At 42.1% G+C, this 14,716-nt stretch overlaps 1 protein-coding gene across 1 annotated transcript; it reads right to left on the reverse strand.

The window, feature by feature from the left end:
* Nucleotides 1-431: 431 nt before the first annotated feature.
* LOC133925450 (disease resistance protein RPV1-like) lies at nucleotides 432-13,345 on the reverse strand. Its single transcript, XM_062371377.1, has 3 exons — nucleotides 13,268-13,345; nucleotides 2,894-3,843; nucleotides 432-2,098 (listed from the first exon to the last, which is right to left on the reverse strand). Exons 1-3 carry the CDS (start codon nucleotides 13,343-13,345, stop codon nucleotides 904-906), a joined length of 2,223 nt encoding a protein of 740 aa, XP_062227361.1. The 3' UTR covers nucleotides 432-903.
* Nucleotides 13,346-14,716: the final 1,371 nt, after the last annotated feature.

A 14,716-nucleotide genomic window follows, 5' to 3' on the forward strand; every position in this document is an offset into this window, starting at 1 on the left:
TGCATATGTGTGCCCTGCAGCTTGCTGAATGTTCTGTTGCCCTGTAATGGCACAGATGGGGACGCCTCGCTCCTTCAGGGTTGCATGGTATTTGCGATTCATTTATGCTACGATGATGTCCCGACCCATCACCCAAGCTTGCTTGAACGACGGCCGATATTGCCGCAAAGACCGCTCGGAGGCGGCACTGTAAGTGTCCAGAACCACGAATGGAGATTCTGTTTAAATAGGAAAATCGATACACAATGCCAGTACTACAATTCCAGTCAGCATAATTCGCTGGATATGTATCAGGCGATCAGCCCATGAAGCACAGCATACGTGATGAAGCAATGCAGCGAACAAACTTCATTAGTTTCACACAGAACACATACTCAGATTCGATTGGTAAATCAGGTACCAATTGATGCTGCAAACAGGATTAAATGATCAAACAACAAACGGGGTTCAACATCACATTGCTCACACTCAAATATTATTGTAGCAAACAAATTAACTTACTGAATCAGTTTCACTCGGGCAAGCCAGGTCGCTGAACAACCTGAAGCAAGCTAGTACACGCTGCAATATAATGCAAGCTGGTTTAGCCGCCACCGGAAGGGCCGATCAACGGGCCGGCGGCATAAACCTTATTTAGCAGTACTACTTGAAACCATTGGAATTTTTGGGAGACACGCGTATGCAGATGCAGGCGAGACTGGAGGGGCACACTTGGTGTCTGGTGAAGTGGTGAGTGAGTGAGTGGAACTCTGGTGCAGTGAGTGGTGAGTGCAGTATGAATGGGACGCAGGTTGCTGTGGAACGAATGGATCATTGGTGTGGAAGCTGGTGGGATGGATATGCGCAATCGGAACAATAAGGATGGATGGATGGGTATATGCGACTTTGCATGATGGTATACCTTCATCTGAGGTAGGTCTTGATGACGACGCGCTCGCGCAAGGAGGCGAAAGCCGGGGGAAGCCTTGGCTCGTAGCTGTGGTGGCGTGGAGGCGCCTCATCGTCGTCGCGGTCGTCCCAGTGCAGCTTGGCCCACCAGGCTCGCTCCCCGCTCACCTTCACCTTGCCTGGTCGTTGGCGCAGGCGTGGGAGGTGGCGCAAGCTCCAGCACCCACGGACGTAGAGCTCCTCCCAGGCGGGCGCGGTCAAGACCATGTCATCACCGACGCGGAGATGCTCCAGCAATGGCAGCTCCTGGAGCTGGTACGGAGAGTGCCCACCGTTGTCGTAGAAAATTGCCTTGAGGTTGTAGCAGAAGAGGATGTCAAGTGTCACGAGACTTGGCAGCGCGGAGTCACGTAGCATGACGCCCTCCAACCTCGGGCAGTGCTCTAAGCGGAGGTGCTTCAGGGCACCGAAGTCATATATTATTGCCCCTGCCGGTAGTCTGTAGAAATGGGTTAGACTTTTGAGATGCGAGACGCATGCGTTCTTCAGAGAGCCCGCGCCGTACCGTCCCTGAAAGACATGTACCATCCGATGGCACCGTAGGAGCTTGCATTCCTCCAGCTCTTCAAACAAAGAAGCCAAATCATTGAGGCAGGAGACTTGAGTATCATACATCAGGCTAATCGATTTGGTGACTTCCAGAAGATTCTTTAGACCTTCGGGATACCGGTCCACTGCTGATATCTCCACATGGCGATCGGTCTCCTGAAAGGGAGATTTCACGTCCAATGGTACAAAAGAGAGATAGTGACAGCTAACGTCAGCATAGGCCGACACCAATACCTTAAGCTTGTTCGTGGTCACCATGTCCTCTTTGTCGATCATCTTCGTAATTCTGGTCTTGCATGGTGTAACTCGAACGTAAAAAGATTTGAAAACCTTTTTACTAGGATTGTACCTCCTGAAGCTATGAAACAATCTGGAATCACTGATGCACACCTGAGCAACTTGTGGATTGAGATCAACTGGTAGATTGGATTGATTACCATGTCTGTAGCATTGCGCCAAGCAAAACACATCTGGGAGTCGCCGCAGCTCATGCCAAGGAAATCTTCTTAGGGAAGGAACATCCATGATAAGCAATTTCCCAAGCTTGGGCAGATTAGGTATATCAGCTGGGAGATCCTTGATGGCTGTGGAAGACAAATCTGTTGGTAATATGCGCAAGAATATAATTCCAGATTTTATACAAAGACATATTTCACGATCTATAACATTTGAACATACTTCTAACCCTAGCAGCAAGCAAAAGTATCAAAAATCCATCAGTTTCATCAAGAACTCACAGTCGGGTTGATGAAGGGATGAAGTTGACGATGTGTCGATTTGCTGCCGTGCAGATCGAAGATGAAGCAGTGCAGAGCGGTCGCGCAGGTGCGCTGCCCAGAAACCTTATTGCCGTCCCTCGTGCGGGCTTCACGACGGCAGAGGTTCGGAGATACCGCTCACCCTCCAACCTTGTGCACGGTAAGGAGAAGAGCCGGCGAGATCCAGCAGCACAGCACACAGGACAGTGATCTGGATGGGTGGAGAAGAAAATGAGGAGCAGAGAGATCTGTTCCCTAAAGCCTGGACGTCTCCAGGATTTATAGGGAAATGGCTGCCCTCTTGGAGCCGTTTTCTCTCATAAAATTCCCACAATTGCAGCCTCCATAACTGACCAATAACCCTCAGAGTTAAGGCATTGATCGCGATTAAAACAGTTGATTATGGCATTGATCACAAGTCACGCGGATATTCACGCGAAAAATACACGAATACGCGCGCGCGCGTGTGAATATAGCAAAGTATACTCTCTCTTTCCCATTTTCTCTATTTCAAAGAGACCAGAGAACTCAAGTATTTAAGTTGATCTACATCCCCTTACCTGGCAATACAGGACTAAACCTTCTTACTTTGCATTCTCATAAATGGGCTTTAAATGGGCCACATTCCAACAAAATCAAGCTCCTCCAAAGCACCAACCTCCTTAATGTCCACGAACTCTAGCTTTCTACATCTGTGCAAGGATATTCGCCTTACGAGAGGCGTATCAATTAATGAGAATGATCTCAAGGTAGGATGCCCTTCCAATGTTATCGCTTCCTCCACACTCGACTCCCATCCTTCGGTATGTTGATCGATAAAGCCACGGGCTTTAGACATTGACCCTATGAGCGATAACAATTTCCTGTTGTCAATTAGCTTCAGTGATCGAAGACTGTTTAATCCTTCCCAATGGAAAGATTTTATCTGAGTCCCTGTGAGTTCTAGTGTTGCTAGACTAGACAACGCAACGGTGGAGGCTGGCAACTCTGTAAGGTTGGAGCACTTGACAAGCATAAGCTCTTGTAGATTAGGCATGCTATGGAAGAAGTCGCACTGGAAAGCGGTTATATTTGAATAGGAGAGATCTAGGTAGAGCAAGTTGATCTTTTTGTTGCTATTATTTTTAGAAAGAGTTGCTTCAGTATTTGGAAAGCTGAATGGACTTGTGAGGTTATAGCAGCCCCTGAGGGAAAGCAAATGGAGTTTTTGGAGATAGCAGATGTAAGGATGGAGTGATTCTAGTGGAGTGTATGAGAGATCAAGAACACAGAGACAAGGGAGCTTGGCCAAAAAATGATCAAGCTTTGCAAACAATCTTGATTTCTGTGAGCAATGCCTTATAATGAGTGTGGTCAGTCCACTTGTTCCTTGTCTCAACCATTCTCTGCTTACATGCCATCCTTGATCACCAATAAGCGAGATCCACTGCATGCGCTCCAACCTAGGATTGTCATCACGAAGTTCATCTGTTGTGAGGCTCTCTGCAATGCGTCTGTGATATGCTAAGAAGTGAGCAGCAGTCTTAGTGGCCTCATCAGCATTAGTTGCAGGAGAAAAGGGCAGCTGCAGCAAAGAATACTCCCGAGCCTACTGTATTCCTGGTCCAGTAGCCCGAGCTCCTCTGCGACTATCGTGGCCAGCTTTTGCTTGATGTCCAGGTACCGTCGCGTTGGTTCTTGTTTCAGGTCCACCTTTATTACGAGATCAAATCGACCAAAGTATTTGGTCCTGCCCACTTGTATGATGTTTGATAACGTCCGTGGGAACAAAGCTACGGGTCCGCCCCCAACAATCCCATGCACATTGGCGAGATTCCATTCCAAGTCATCATACACTGTCGTTTCTCGGAATCCTTTCAACCTGGCCACACAAATCAAAGGGGCTCGTTAGGTTACAATTATCACCCTCTCTATCTTTTCTTTTCTTCTGAGTAGCACCATAGTTTATTTCGTGTTAATTAGAATCAGTTTTCTGCGATATGACACTTTCTAAAGAAGAATATGAGGTCATTGGAAAAATTGACATGGCTAAATTCCGAGCATGTATGATATAGTAATATCGTATTCACACCTATTTTTAGTAAAACATTGTTTGATAGTCGCCGCCTATTTTATTTTTGGTAATTACTTTTTCACTAGACCAGAGAAGGGAAGCAACGCAAAGAAGCAAGGTAGTGAGCAAGATGTGATCATGCAGATGGGAAGACCATTTGTTTTTACCTTATTCACCCATATATAAAAAAGCAATTATATTAAATATGTAGGCAAAATAGACTATATTGTGAAAGAAAAATAGAAAACATGTGAAGACAAATCAAATACATCTATATCTTAAACAAAAATCAGAGCAATTTGTATTGTTCTTTTCAACATAATTGGTTTGTTTCCAGTTTTGCCTAAGCAAATCAAGGTGGAATAGGCACCCTGTTGTGTAAAATCAAATATGAGAGAACAAATATCATAAGCAAATTAGTAACAATTAGAGGCACATATTAGCATATCCGCAAGCAAAATCATACAAACATAAAAGCAACTTCAGCAAATCAAGGTGGAATAGGCGCTTTGTTGGGTAAATCAAATCTGAGAGAAAAATATCATATGCAAATTGGTAACAATTAGAGGCAAATATTTGAATATCCACAAGCAAAATCATACAAACTTAAAAGCAAATTTGAGAGAGAGAGATAGAGTTTGTATGATTTTGCTGGGTTGCCTCAAGGCTCCCCGTGTGGGACTCCTGTAGCGAAAATTGATATATTAGGTTATGATTATGATTTTGGTGATTAATGACAACAGAGTTATTGGGATTAACATGTTTGTAAAGAATATATATTGGTATATCTTATGGATGCAATACGTCAAAAAGTCACCGTAGCCAGGATAAAGCTAGTTTGATTGAATTTGGAAAGTTTCAGGAATATTTGCCCCACCGGAAGGTCTGGTGCAGAGGCGTTGAACTCAATGGAGTATTTTGTACAGAGGCAAAGTGAAGGTTGATGATTTCACCAGATGGTCTAGTGCTCTATGTGTAGTGAGTATTTTTGACAAGGGGGGGGGAGGTTGAGGACATCACTGTATAGTCCGATGATCTGTATCAGGTAACACCGGAGCATTTCTTGTAGAGAAGAATGCATGTGTAGAAGACTGAAGATCAACCCATCAAGTGGTGTGATGCTTAGTTTGTGCACACCGGAGTATAGCGCTAGAACATTTCTTGTAGAGGAGACTGCAAGTGCTGAAGAATAAAGATCAACTCACCGGATAGTTCGGTAATCACAGAGATAGTTGCATTGGAGCATTTTCAGGGAAAAGAAGAGAAGATTTCACTCACTGGATGGCCCGATATGAATGGAATGAACACCAGATGAATGCACCAAAGTATGTTATACAGAGAAGTTGCAAAGGCTCGGATGGCTCAAAATAACTCACCGAAAGGTCTGGTGATGAATTTGAAGGTACATCAGAGTGTACAGTGTTCACAGAGGCATTGAGTGGAGTTCTAACGGGTAGTTTCTGAGTTTGCACTCACCAGATGATCCAGTGTAAGTACTACTGTTCTCACCGGATCATCCGGTGTTAATAGCTTTTCTGAGCTATTAGGAAATGAGTAGTTGGCGGATTTGATGCTATAAATACCCCCTCCACTCAGTCATTTGAAGGTGTGGTATGCTGCTAGAGTCTAGAAAAAGCTCATATACACTTGAGAAGACATCCAAATCACCAAAGTGCTTAAAGTGATTATCCAAGGTGATTAAGTACAACATTAGAGAGTGTTTAGTGATTATAGGACTAGAGTGAGTTGTAGCTAGGTGCTGCAGCTTGAAAAAGAGATCAAAGAGTGATCCTAGCTTGTACTGAGTGGTACGTTAGCATCTTGGAGTCTTGGTGACTCGCTAGCATCTTGGGCCTTGGTGGCTCGATAGCATCTTGGGCCCTGGTGGCTTAAGCTTGTTGACCCTCCAACTTGGTATGGAGCGGCTGTAAGACAAGTGTACAAGGACACGGAGACCCTTGTCTTGGTGACTCAAGTTCTAAAGTCATCACGGCGGCACGTGACCAGAATAGAGGCTAGTGGTGAGACCTTGTCTTGGTGGGTTGTGTGCTTGAGACCTTGTCATGGTGACTTAGTAGCTCAAGAATAGTGACCAGAAGAGACTTAGCAACTGGGAGCATATCATTTGTGAAGCTCTAACGTGGACTAGGAGTGACATTCATGTCATCGATATCATAGGATAAAAATCCCTTGCGCCGAGTTTGTCTCTCTACCTTATTTATGTTTTTGCATTTACATACTTGCAATTTACCTTGCTAGAGTAGGTTGCAATCCTCTTGAGCAGTAGAGTAGACACACTAGATAAACCTATAGCACATTTAGATATAAATTGAGATTGGTTTATCTTGCCAAGTTTTTGGAGCCAATTTGGTTTAGGTTTTTAAGTGTCCTAATTCAACCCCCCACCTCTTAGAACGTAATTGTTCCTCACAATTGGTATAAGAGCCTCGTGCTCTTGATAGACTTAATATCCTAGAGTTGTGACATCTGGGGTTGGGATGGATACCCATAGTGCTTCACTTTTCGATAGCAAAAATTTTCCTTATTAAAAAATTCTAATGTCTTGTTATTTTCAAACTAAAGGTTTAGATGTTTAGAGAGTCACTGAGGAAGGGATGAGACCTCGTATCACCAACAAGGAGAGACAATTAAATGCATTAGTGAAGAGTATCCTTTTATCATCTTTAAATGTTGATGCATTTAATCGTGTTTATTCTCTCACTAATGCACATGATATTTGGAATAGTCTCATTGAAATACATGAAGGCATAAAGGATGTGCGCAATGAGAAATATCATGTGATTGTTACTAAGCTCAATAGCATCAAACAATTTGCCCATGAAAATGCTAATGATATGTACTCACGTTTTAATATTCTTGTCAATGAGATCAATGGGCTCGGTTTGACGTCAATTGACGATAACCAAGTGGTGAGAAGAATACTTCAAGCTCTTCTTCCAAAATACAAGTTGATAGTCTCTATCATCTACGACAATAATAACATCAAGAAGATGACTTCAACTCAAGTGTTCGAGAAGATCACTACCCATGAGATGACTATGAACAAAGGAGTGGAAGCCTCTTCCTCATCCGACATTAAGAACCTTACTTTCACAAGTAAGCAAGCACCATGCCCACATATGAAGGCGAAAATGTGGAGGCAATAGCAAGAGTCAAGCTCGAGTGAAAATGATGAAGATAAAGATAAAGAGGGCAATGAAGATGATGAGTAAAGCACATCAAGTGATGAATAAATGGATCCCAAAGTTGTCAAGCTCATGTCTCAAGTAGAGAAGAACATCAAGAAGATCAACGCCAAAATTGATCATCGAATCTACATGAAAGACTTGGTCAAAACTATTGATCGCATCAAGAAGGAGAAGAAGACTAATAACAAAAGGGAGACAAAGAGAAGAGCCAAATAATTTATAAACATGGGAAGATGGGTTAGTGAAGATGAAGATTCAAGCTCAAGTGATGAGAGTTTCATCACCCACTCCTCCAAGATAAGCTCTTTCTCAAGGTCATCATCATGCAAGTCGACACACAAGCCATCTTACAAGTGCCTTATGGCCAAAGGTATGGATAGCGATGTAAGTGATGATGAATCCAATGAGGATTCTCCCTCCTATGATGAACTCTTTCATTTGATCAATGAGCAACAAAGGGCTCTTAAGAAATAATCTAAAGAACCTAAGAAAATCAATGCCCTCAATGACATTCATACTACCTTTGTTTTTAATTATGAGCAATTATTGAGCAAATTTAATTTGCTAAACAAGAAGCATGAAGAGCTTAAGGCAAAATTTGAGTGCACTGAATCTCAATCGAAGGCCCCTTTGGAACTTTCTACCTCTCTATTTAATTTTAATCCTAAGGTAGATACTTGCACTTCTTATGATGATTTAATTGATCTATCTAGCTCACTCATTTGAAATGAGATATGTGTTGAGAATGTTCTTATAGAACCATCTAATGAACTCATTGTACAAGAAAATGATGAATTTAAGCAAGAAGTCGAAAAGCTCAAGAAGGACTTGGTAAGATTAAAGGGCAAGAACCATGTCCAACCTCTTTAAGATAATCGTGCAACCATGATGAAGAAACTTGCGGAGGGGTCCACCGTGATATGCTTCAAATGTCATCAAGAAGGCCACAAGTTCTTTCAATGCAAGAAAGTCAAGAAGGAAACTAAGGAGAAGAAGATCATACACCTCTACAACAAGACCACCAACATCTATACCAAGCTCAACTACAAAACAAAGACCAAGAGCAACTGCTACAATCTCAAGAAGAAGAACAATAGCAAAGTAGTTGCACATATGGTTGAGAGAAAGGAATGGGGGTGGAACCAATCTATTTGGGTGCCCAAAGAAATCATCACCAATATGAAGGAGCCACAATCCATTTGGATTCTAAAGAAGAAGACTTAAACCTCGAGGCGGCTATGAGGATTTGGAGACTTGGCTCACAAAATAAAGTGAAGGTTTAAGTAAAAAAGGCAAGTGTATAAGATTGGGCACTTTCGTCAAGATCATGATCATCATATACCCAAACCCACATTCAAAGGTAAATAAGGCAAAGGTAATGGAGCTAGATGTAAAATCTTTAAATTATTGTAACTCATTTGCCTTGTCTAGAATTGCATGTGCATATTTTAATTTATTGCAATGCCTACTGCACGTTTTCATATGGTAGGTTACTTGCGTTTCTCTCTTTCTTATGAGCAAACTATATGGTTTATTAGTTGTAAGTCTATTACATGGCACTAGTTTCACAATTGGTATCTTTTATGTGCCATGAAACAATCTATAGAGTACCCTCCCCATTGTTATTAATAACAAGTGCATATATCTCGCAAGTATTCAAAATTTGTATGCACACATTTAGGGGGACTATATCCTATGAGTTGTGATTTTGAGATTAACATGTGTTGCTAGATGTATCTTTGTAGTCCTATGGAGAAATCAACATGTCCCATAGGTATGCAATGCTTAAATGCTTCAATTGGTATTCTTATTAATTCATTTATACATTTAAGCTACCTTCATACATGATATGACTTAAACTTCCTACCTCTCCTTATTTTTTTAGATGTGCATATATTACTACATTCCTACAAGTAGTATTCACAAGTGGGTCTCATTATATGTATACACACATAAAGGGAAGTTTAGATTATATCATGTGAGTTTTGTAAATTATGATCCATGTTTGTCTTTTTCAATTGATATCAATGCCTCCTATCTTTACATTTGGTATATCTTTGTAATTGGTATCATTGCATTGGATCATTATTTATGAAGCTCTCTCCCATATGCTCTGACGCTTTTTCTCGAGTTCAATATATGTTTATAGCCCTTTTTTGAGATTGTTGATAAAAGGGGAGAAGTTTGATGATCAAAGCAAGAAGCGCAATACAAGATGTCTAGGAATGCCAAAGTTGGCAAAAGGAGAGAAGAAGAAGATACAATAAGCAACATGAGGCACCTATGTTGACAAAGGAGGAGAAGCTCTTGCATGGGTCGATAAAGAGAGATAGTGGCAATGGAGAAAGGGGGAACCACAACATAGGGGGACTAAATAGTAAGAACATGCATCCAAGAAATGTGGTAAGGCTTTGTGGATTGGTATCATTTATTATTTGCCACTTACTTTGGTTGTGTTGTCATCAATCATCAAAAAGGGGGATTATAGCGAAAATGGCCCTACTAGGTCATGATTGTGATTTTGGTGATTAATGATAACATAGTCATTAGAACTAACATGTTTATCAAGAATATATGTTAGTAGGTCTCATGCATCAAGAAGCCACCACAGCTAGGACAAGTTTGATTGAATTGGAAAGGTCCCAAGAAGATTTGCCCTACGGGAAGGTCCGGTGCAGAGGGGTTGAACTCTCTGGAGTATTTTGTCTAGAGGAAAAGTGAATGCTGATGACTTCACCAGATGGTCCGGTGCTCTGTGTGTTAAACTCACCAGAGTATTTTTGACAAAGAGGGAGAAAGCTGAGGATATCATCGGATAGTCTAGTGATCTGCACCAGGTAACACCGGAGCATTTCTTGGAGAGAAGAATGCAAGTGCAGAAGACGGAAGATCAACCCACTGAATGGTCCGGTGCTTGGTTTATGCACACCAGAGTATAGCAACAGAACATTTCTTGCAGAGGCAACTGCTGGAGTCTAGAGAAAGCTCATATACATTTGAGAAGGTATCCAAGCCACCAAAGTACTTAAAGTGATTATCCAAGGCAATTAAGTACAAGATTAAAGAGTGTTTAGTGCTTAATAGGCCTAGAGAAAGTTGTAGCTAGATGATGCAGCTTGAAGAAGGGATCAAGGAGTGATCCTAGCTTGTACTAAGTGGTACATCAGCACCTTGGAGTCTTGGTGACTCTCCAGCATCTTGGGTTTTGGTGGCTCAAACTTGTTGACCGTCCGATTTGGTGTGGAGCGACTGCAAGACACGTGTATGGGGACACAGAGACCCTTGCTTTGGTGGCTCAAGCTCCAAAGTGCTCACGGCGGTAAGTGACCAGAAGAGACACTAGTGGTGAGACCTTGCCTTGATGGCTCATCGTGCTTGAGACCTTGTATTGGTGATTTGGTAGCTGAAGAGCCATGACCAGAAGAGACTTGGCGACCTGGAGCATATCCTTTGTGGAGCTGCAACGTGGATTAGGAGTGGCATTCATGTCATCGATATCATGGGATAAAAATCCCTTATGCCGAGTTTGTCTCTCTACCTTATATATGTTTTTGCATTTACATATTTGCAATTTACCTTGCTAGAGTAGGTTGTAATACTCTTGAGTGGTAAAGTAGATACACTAGATAAACATAGAGCATATTTAGATAGAAATTGAGATAGGTTTATATTGTGAAGGTTTTGGAGCCAATTTAGTTTAGGTTTCTAAGTGTCCTAATTCACTCCCCTCCCCCTCTTAGGATGTCACCGTTCCTCACAACTCCAACACAATGATAGAGGTGGAGCTGGCAGCGCCCAATCGGAGGTGAAGCATCGGTGAGTCGACCGACTAGAGGCCCGAGTTGCTCCTGTCGACAACCATCGTTGCCTTTGATCCCAACACAGAGTTGCTTGGATTTGACGATGAGGAGCACAATCCCACGCGGAGGTGCTCATATCCGATGACGAGGAGCATGATCTCGCACCAAGGTGCTCAGATCCATGAAGGAGAGAAGCCAGTGGGAGGGCTGACATGTAGAGAGAGAGTTGTCTGGTGGGTGGTGGGTGTGGTGAGAGAGTACTAGTCGAGGGGTGGATAAGAAGGGTGTGGGGCATGGTGGTGCTGGAGCAGATTATGCATGCGGGGAGTTAAAAACATGCACGGTTAGAAATTAGTCTTTACCTTATTTTTATTCAATTGAATGTTTTTGGGACTAAATTGGATAGGTGCGATCAGGGTGGTGGGGGAGGAGACATATGAGGAAGATGATGGAGAGCATGCCACATGGTGGACATGGAGAAAGGCCTCCAAATAGTGTCCTCTAACAAAGAAAGCCATATGGTGTTTTGGACATAACAAACACACATTTAGGAGGTCTGCCAAAAATTTCTAGGAAGCTGTAGAGAAGCTTATTACCATGCCGCATAAATAAGCACAGTGGCGCACGAAGAAAAGGCACATGTTGTGGCCTTTTTCTAACATAGAAGACGAGCCACAAATAGAACTTCCATTTCGGCGGCGCCTTGGTCCTCCATAGTAGCTTTGCACTATGCAGGACCACTTTGCTGTGGAAGAAAGCCTAGCACATTGATGAAGTCGAATATTATTGTGATGTCATCCACTTCTAGACCACCTGATCAGCAACGCCCTCAACGAGGTACACCTCTTGCAGCCTATCCCACACATGGATATAGTTGATGAGGACTTGGACAGTGAGCACTCCAGTTATGTCATGATCCCATTGCCATTGGCGATCATGGAGTGCAACAGAGACCTGTCGTCTATTACGACATTGAGGGGCAACAATGGCAAATAGGTGTGATGCAAGGGACTAGAGAAGGCCTAAGCTCTAGTTTGGTAAACGTCGGATGAAGTTATATGGTTTTGAATCTTATCCCTCCTCCTATCAATGTCCTTCTCCATACTATCGCCACTTGAGGGAACAAGGGATGTTCATAGGCAAAGGGAATAGTGACATGAGAACTGTGAATAGGTGTGCATGGCGTGGTTCAAGCTCATCATGTCTCATGGTCTATGTGGTAAAGAGGTTCCTTGGAGGACTATGCCAATTGATGATTCCAAAATTGCATCATTTTAGTATGCTTTCAATGCAAAATGCATCAATATTGCCTTCTCCAGAATGAGCTTTTATTGTCAATGTTTCATAAAATTCAGTATTCATATTTTGCACTTAAGCATTGCATATGTTACCATTACCATTATGTTATTATTTATTTTCTTTCTATTTTTATATGGAACAAAGTTGCACTGGAACCCTCATGGATGAACACCATGATAAAAGGAGTCAACTCAGAATAGATTTGGGTGGGTTGTGATGCCCAATGTGTTTATCTGAAGTTTTCATCAAATGATTTGTACACCTTAACGACCTCAAACTGAAAAGGTCACAAATAGTTGTGGATCTCATCGAGAACTACAATTTTAATATAAAGATTGTCTTCATCTGACTTTGTATGAAGAAGTTACAATCTCTGAATGGTAGACTGCACAAACCTACCTGATACCGTCAGGGTGATACGGACACACTTGACCATATTGGACACAGTGAGAGGCTCGGCCTCCACCCGACTCCACATGATTGAAGCCCTAAAATACTCATTTCAAAACCAATTTGAATGTGACTTGTTTTTTGAGTTTCCTTAGCACTTAAGGAAGGCATTATGAAGGGGAAACCATCAATAATCAACCATTGGATTAGATTGACATCATATCGAAAGGATTGTGAGCTCTCTACATGTTTATAAAATACCATCCAAGTCTTCTCCATACCACCACATATCCTCTCCATTTTCCATGCCCTAGCTCCTCCATTACCACCAGTCATCATCTCCACCACACCTCCACTTTGGTGACGTTCTCTATGACCTCTATCACCTAGTGCTTGTGTTCTTTGTAGCTTAGGGAGTCCTTAGAAAAACACCTTGGACTTGTGTTTGCATATTTAATCTTCCATGCCATTGTGTTTTGCTATTGCCTTCTGGCTCGTATATTCATTTGCATATCTACAAGTCATCGTTTTCATATTTAATTCCTTTAATCATGGTTGTACAGGTCTATGAGTCATTGTCGTTAGCATATGATTAGGGTTTATATTAATTGTTTGCATAGATCGCTCCTCTTAGTGCCAGATGCGGCGCCCAATGTATGTTGGGTAGGACATGGAAGGCAGACCATTCATTGGTATGATGGGATGAGAGGCAAACGCGTGACAGGTTATGCTTCAACTTTTATCTTTAGACCGGCATACAAGCAGGGATTACAGGTAGCATTAAACCTAGAAATGGAACACTCAGACTTCGCTCTCATGGTAGCAATTAGGAATGTTGCTTAACTCTATTGCCCGATGAAATGTCTAGATTAGCCAAAAGCCTAGGAACCCTGATCTGCATAGAGTCGTTATCATTCTTGCATCATGTTATAGTCTAATTTACATTTTTTGCATTTATTAATTTCTGCATTTTATTTATTGATACAACCAAAATGTGTTGTTCTAGTGCATTGCATCCCTATGATATAATTCAAGGCATGATTCACTACGTAGAAAGCGATCTGTGAATTTGACATAAACTTAGGAACACTCCCAGGAAAAATACACTACATCAATTTTGTCCTCTTGCGGGTCATCAACAACTCTGAGCCTTCGCACCCGAACTGAGGAACCTATGCAAAGGAGATCCGGTTCCTCTGACTTCAACCCGATGAATTCAGAGAGAAACAATGTTTTGTGAGAGGATGAACAGTGCACCATCAACACTTCAAATCTGATCCATTCATCTCAAATCAACAGTTGGCAGGTCGTTGAAGTCACTGACTTCACTGGAGGGTGAAGTCAGACAATCTCATTCCATGCAAAGGAACCCTAAGCCTGTTAGTCGGTTGCTACATGGTAGCCTTGGAGGGCTACTTGGGACTCCCGTGACCAAGAGGTATTGGACAGGGCCAGTTGGGAAATGTCAAGTGGTTTATAAGTGAAGAGAAACATATTTTTAAGTGATATAACCAGATTAATTAAATGATATGTAATTAAACCACTATGTTGCACATATGTATATATTTTTTTGACCATTCACCATTTTATTTGTTCACAAAGAAATAGTTCATGCTGGCCACTTTATTTGGAGAACACTTACACATGTAATGTGATTCATTTTTTTAACCTATATAGGAATACACGGGCATTTAGCTAGTGGTACAAATG

This window comes from Phragmites australis, chromosome 7, assembly GCF_958298935.1.
Source record: "Phragmites australis chromosome 7, lpPhrAust1.1, whole genome shotgun sequence".
Classification (NCBI taxonomy): Eukaryota; Viridiplantae; Streptophyta; class Magnoliopsida; order Poales; family Poaceae; genus Phragmites; species Phragmites australis.

What these genes read in the sequence shown, in the direction of transcription:
- LOC133925450 (XM_062371377.1), bottom strand. Translation starts at nt 13,345, where the DNA reads ATGATGACTGGTGGTAATGGAGGAGCTAGGGCATGGAAAATGGAGAGG. An exon ending in GTATGGAGAAGACTTGGATG is followed by an intron (nt 3,844 to 13,267) that starts GTATTTTATAAA and finishes GGAATACAGTAG; the next exon opens with GCTCGGGAGTATTCTTTGCT. An exon ending in GTTGGTGCTTTGGAGGAGCT is followed by an intron (nt 2,099 to 2,893) that starts TGATTTTGTTGG and finishes CATATTACCAAC; the next exon opens with AGATTTGTCTTCCACAGCCA.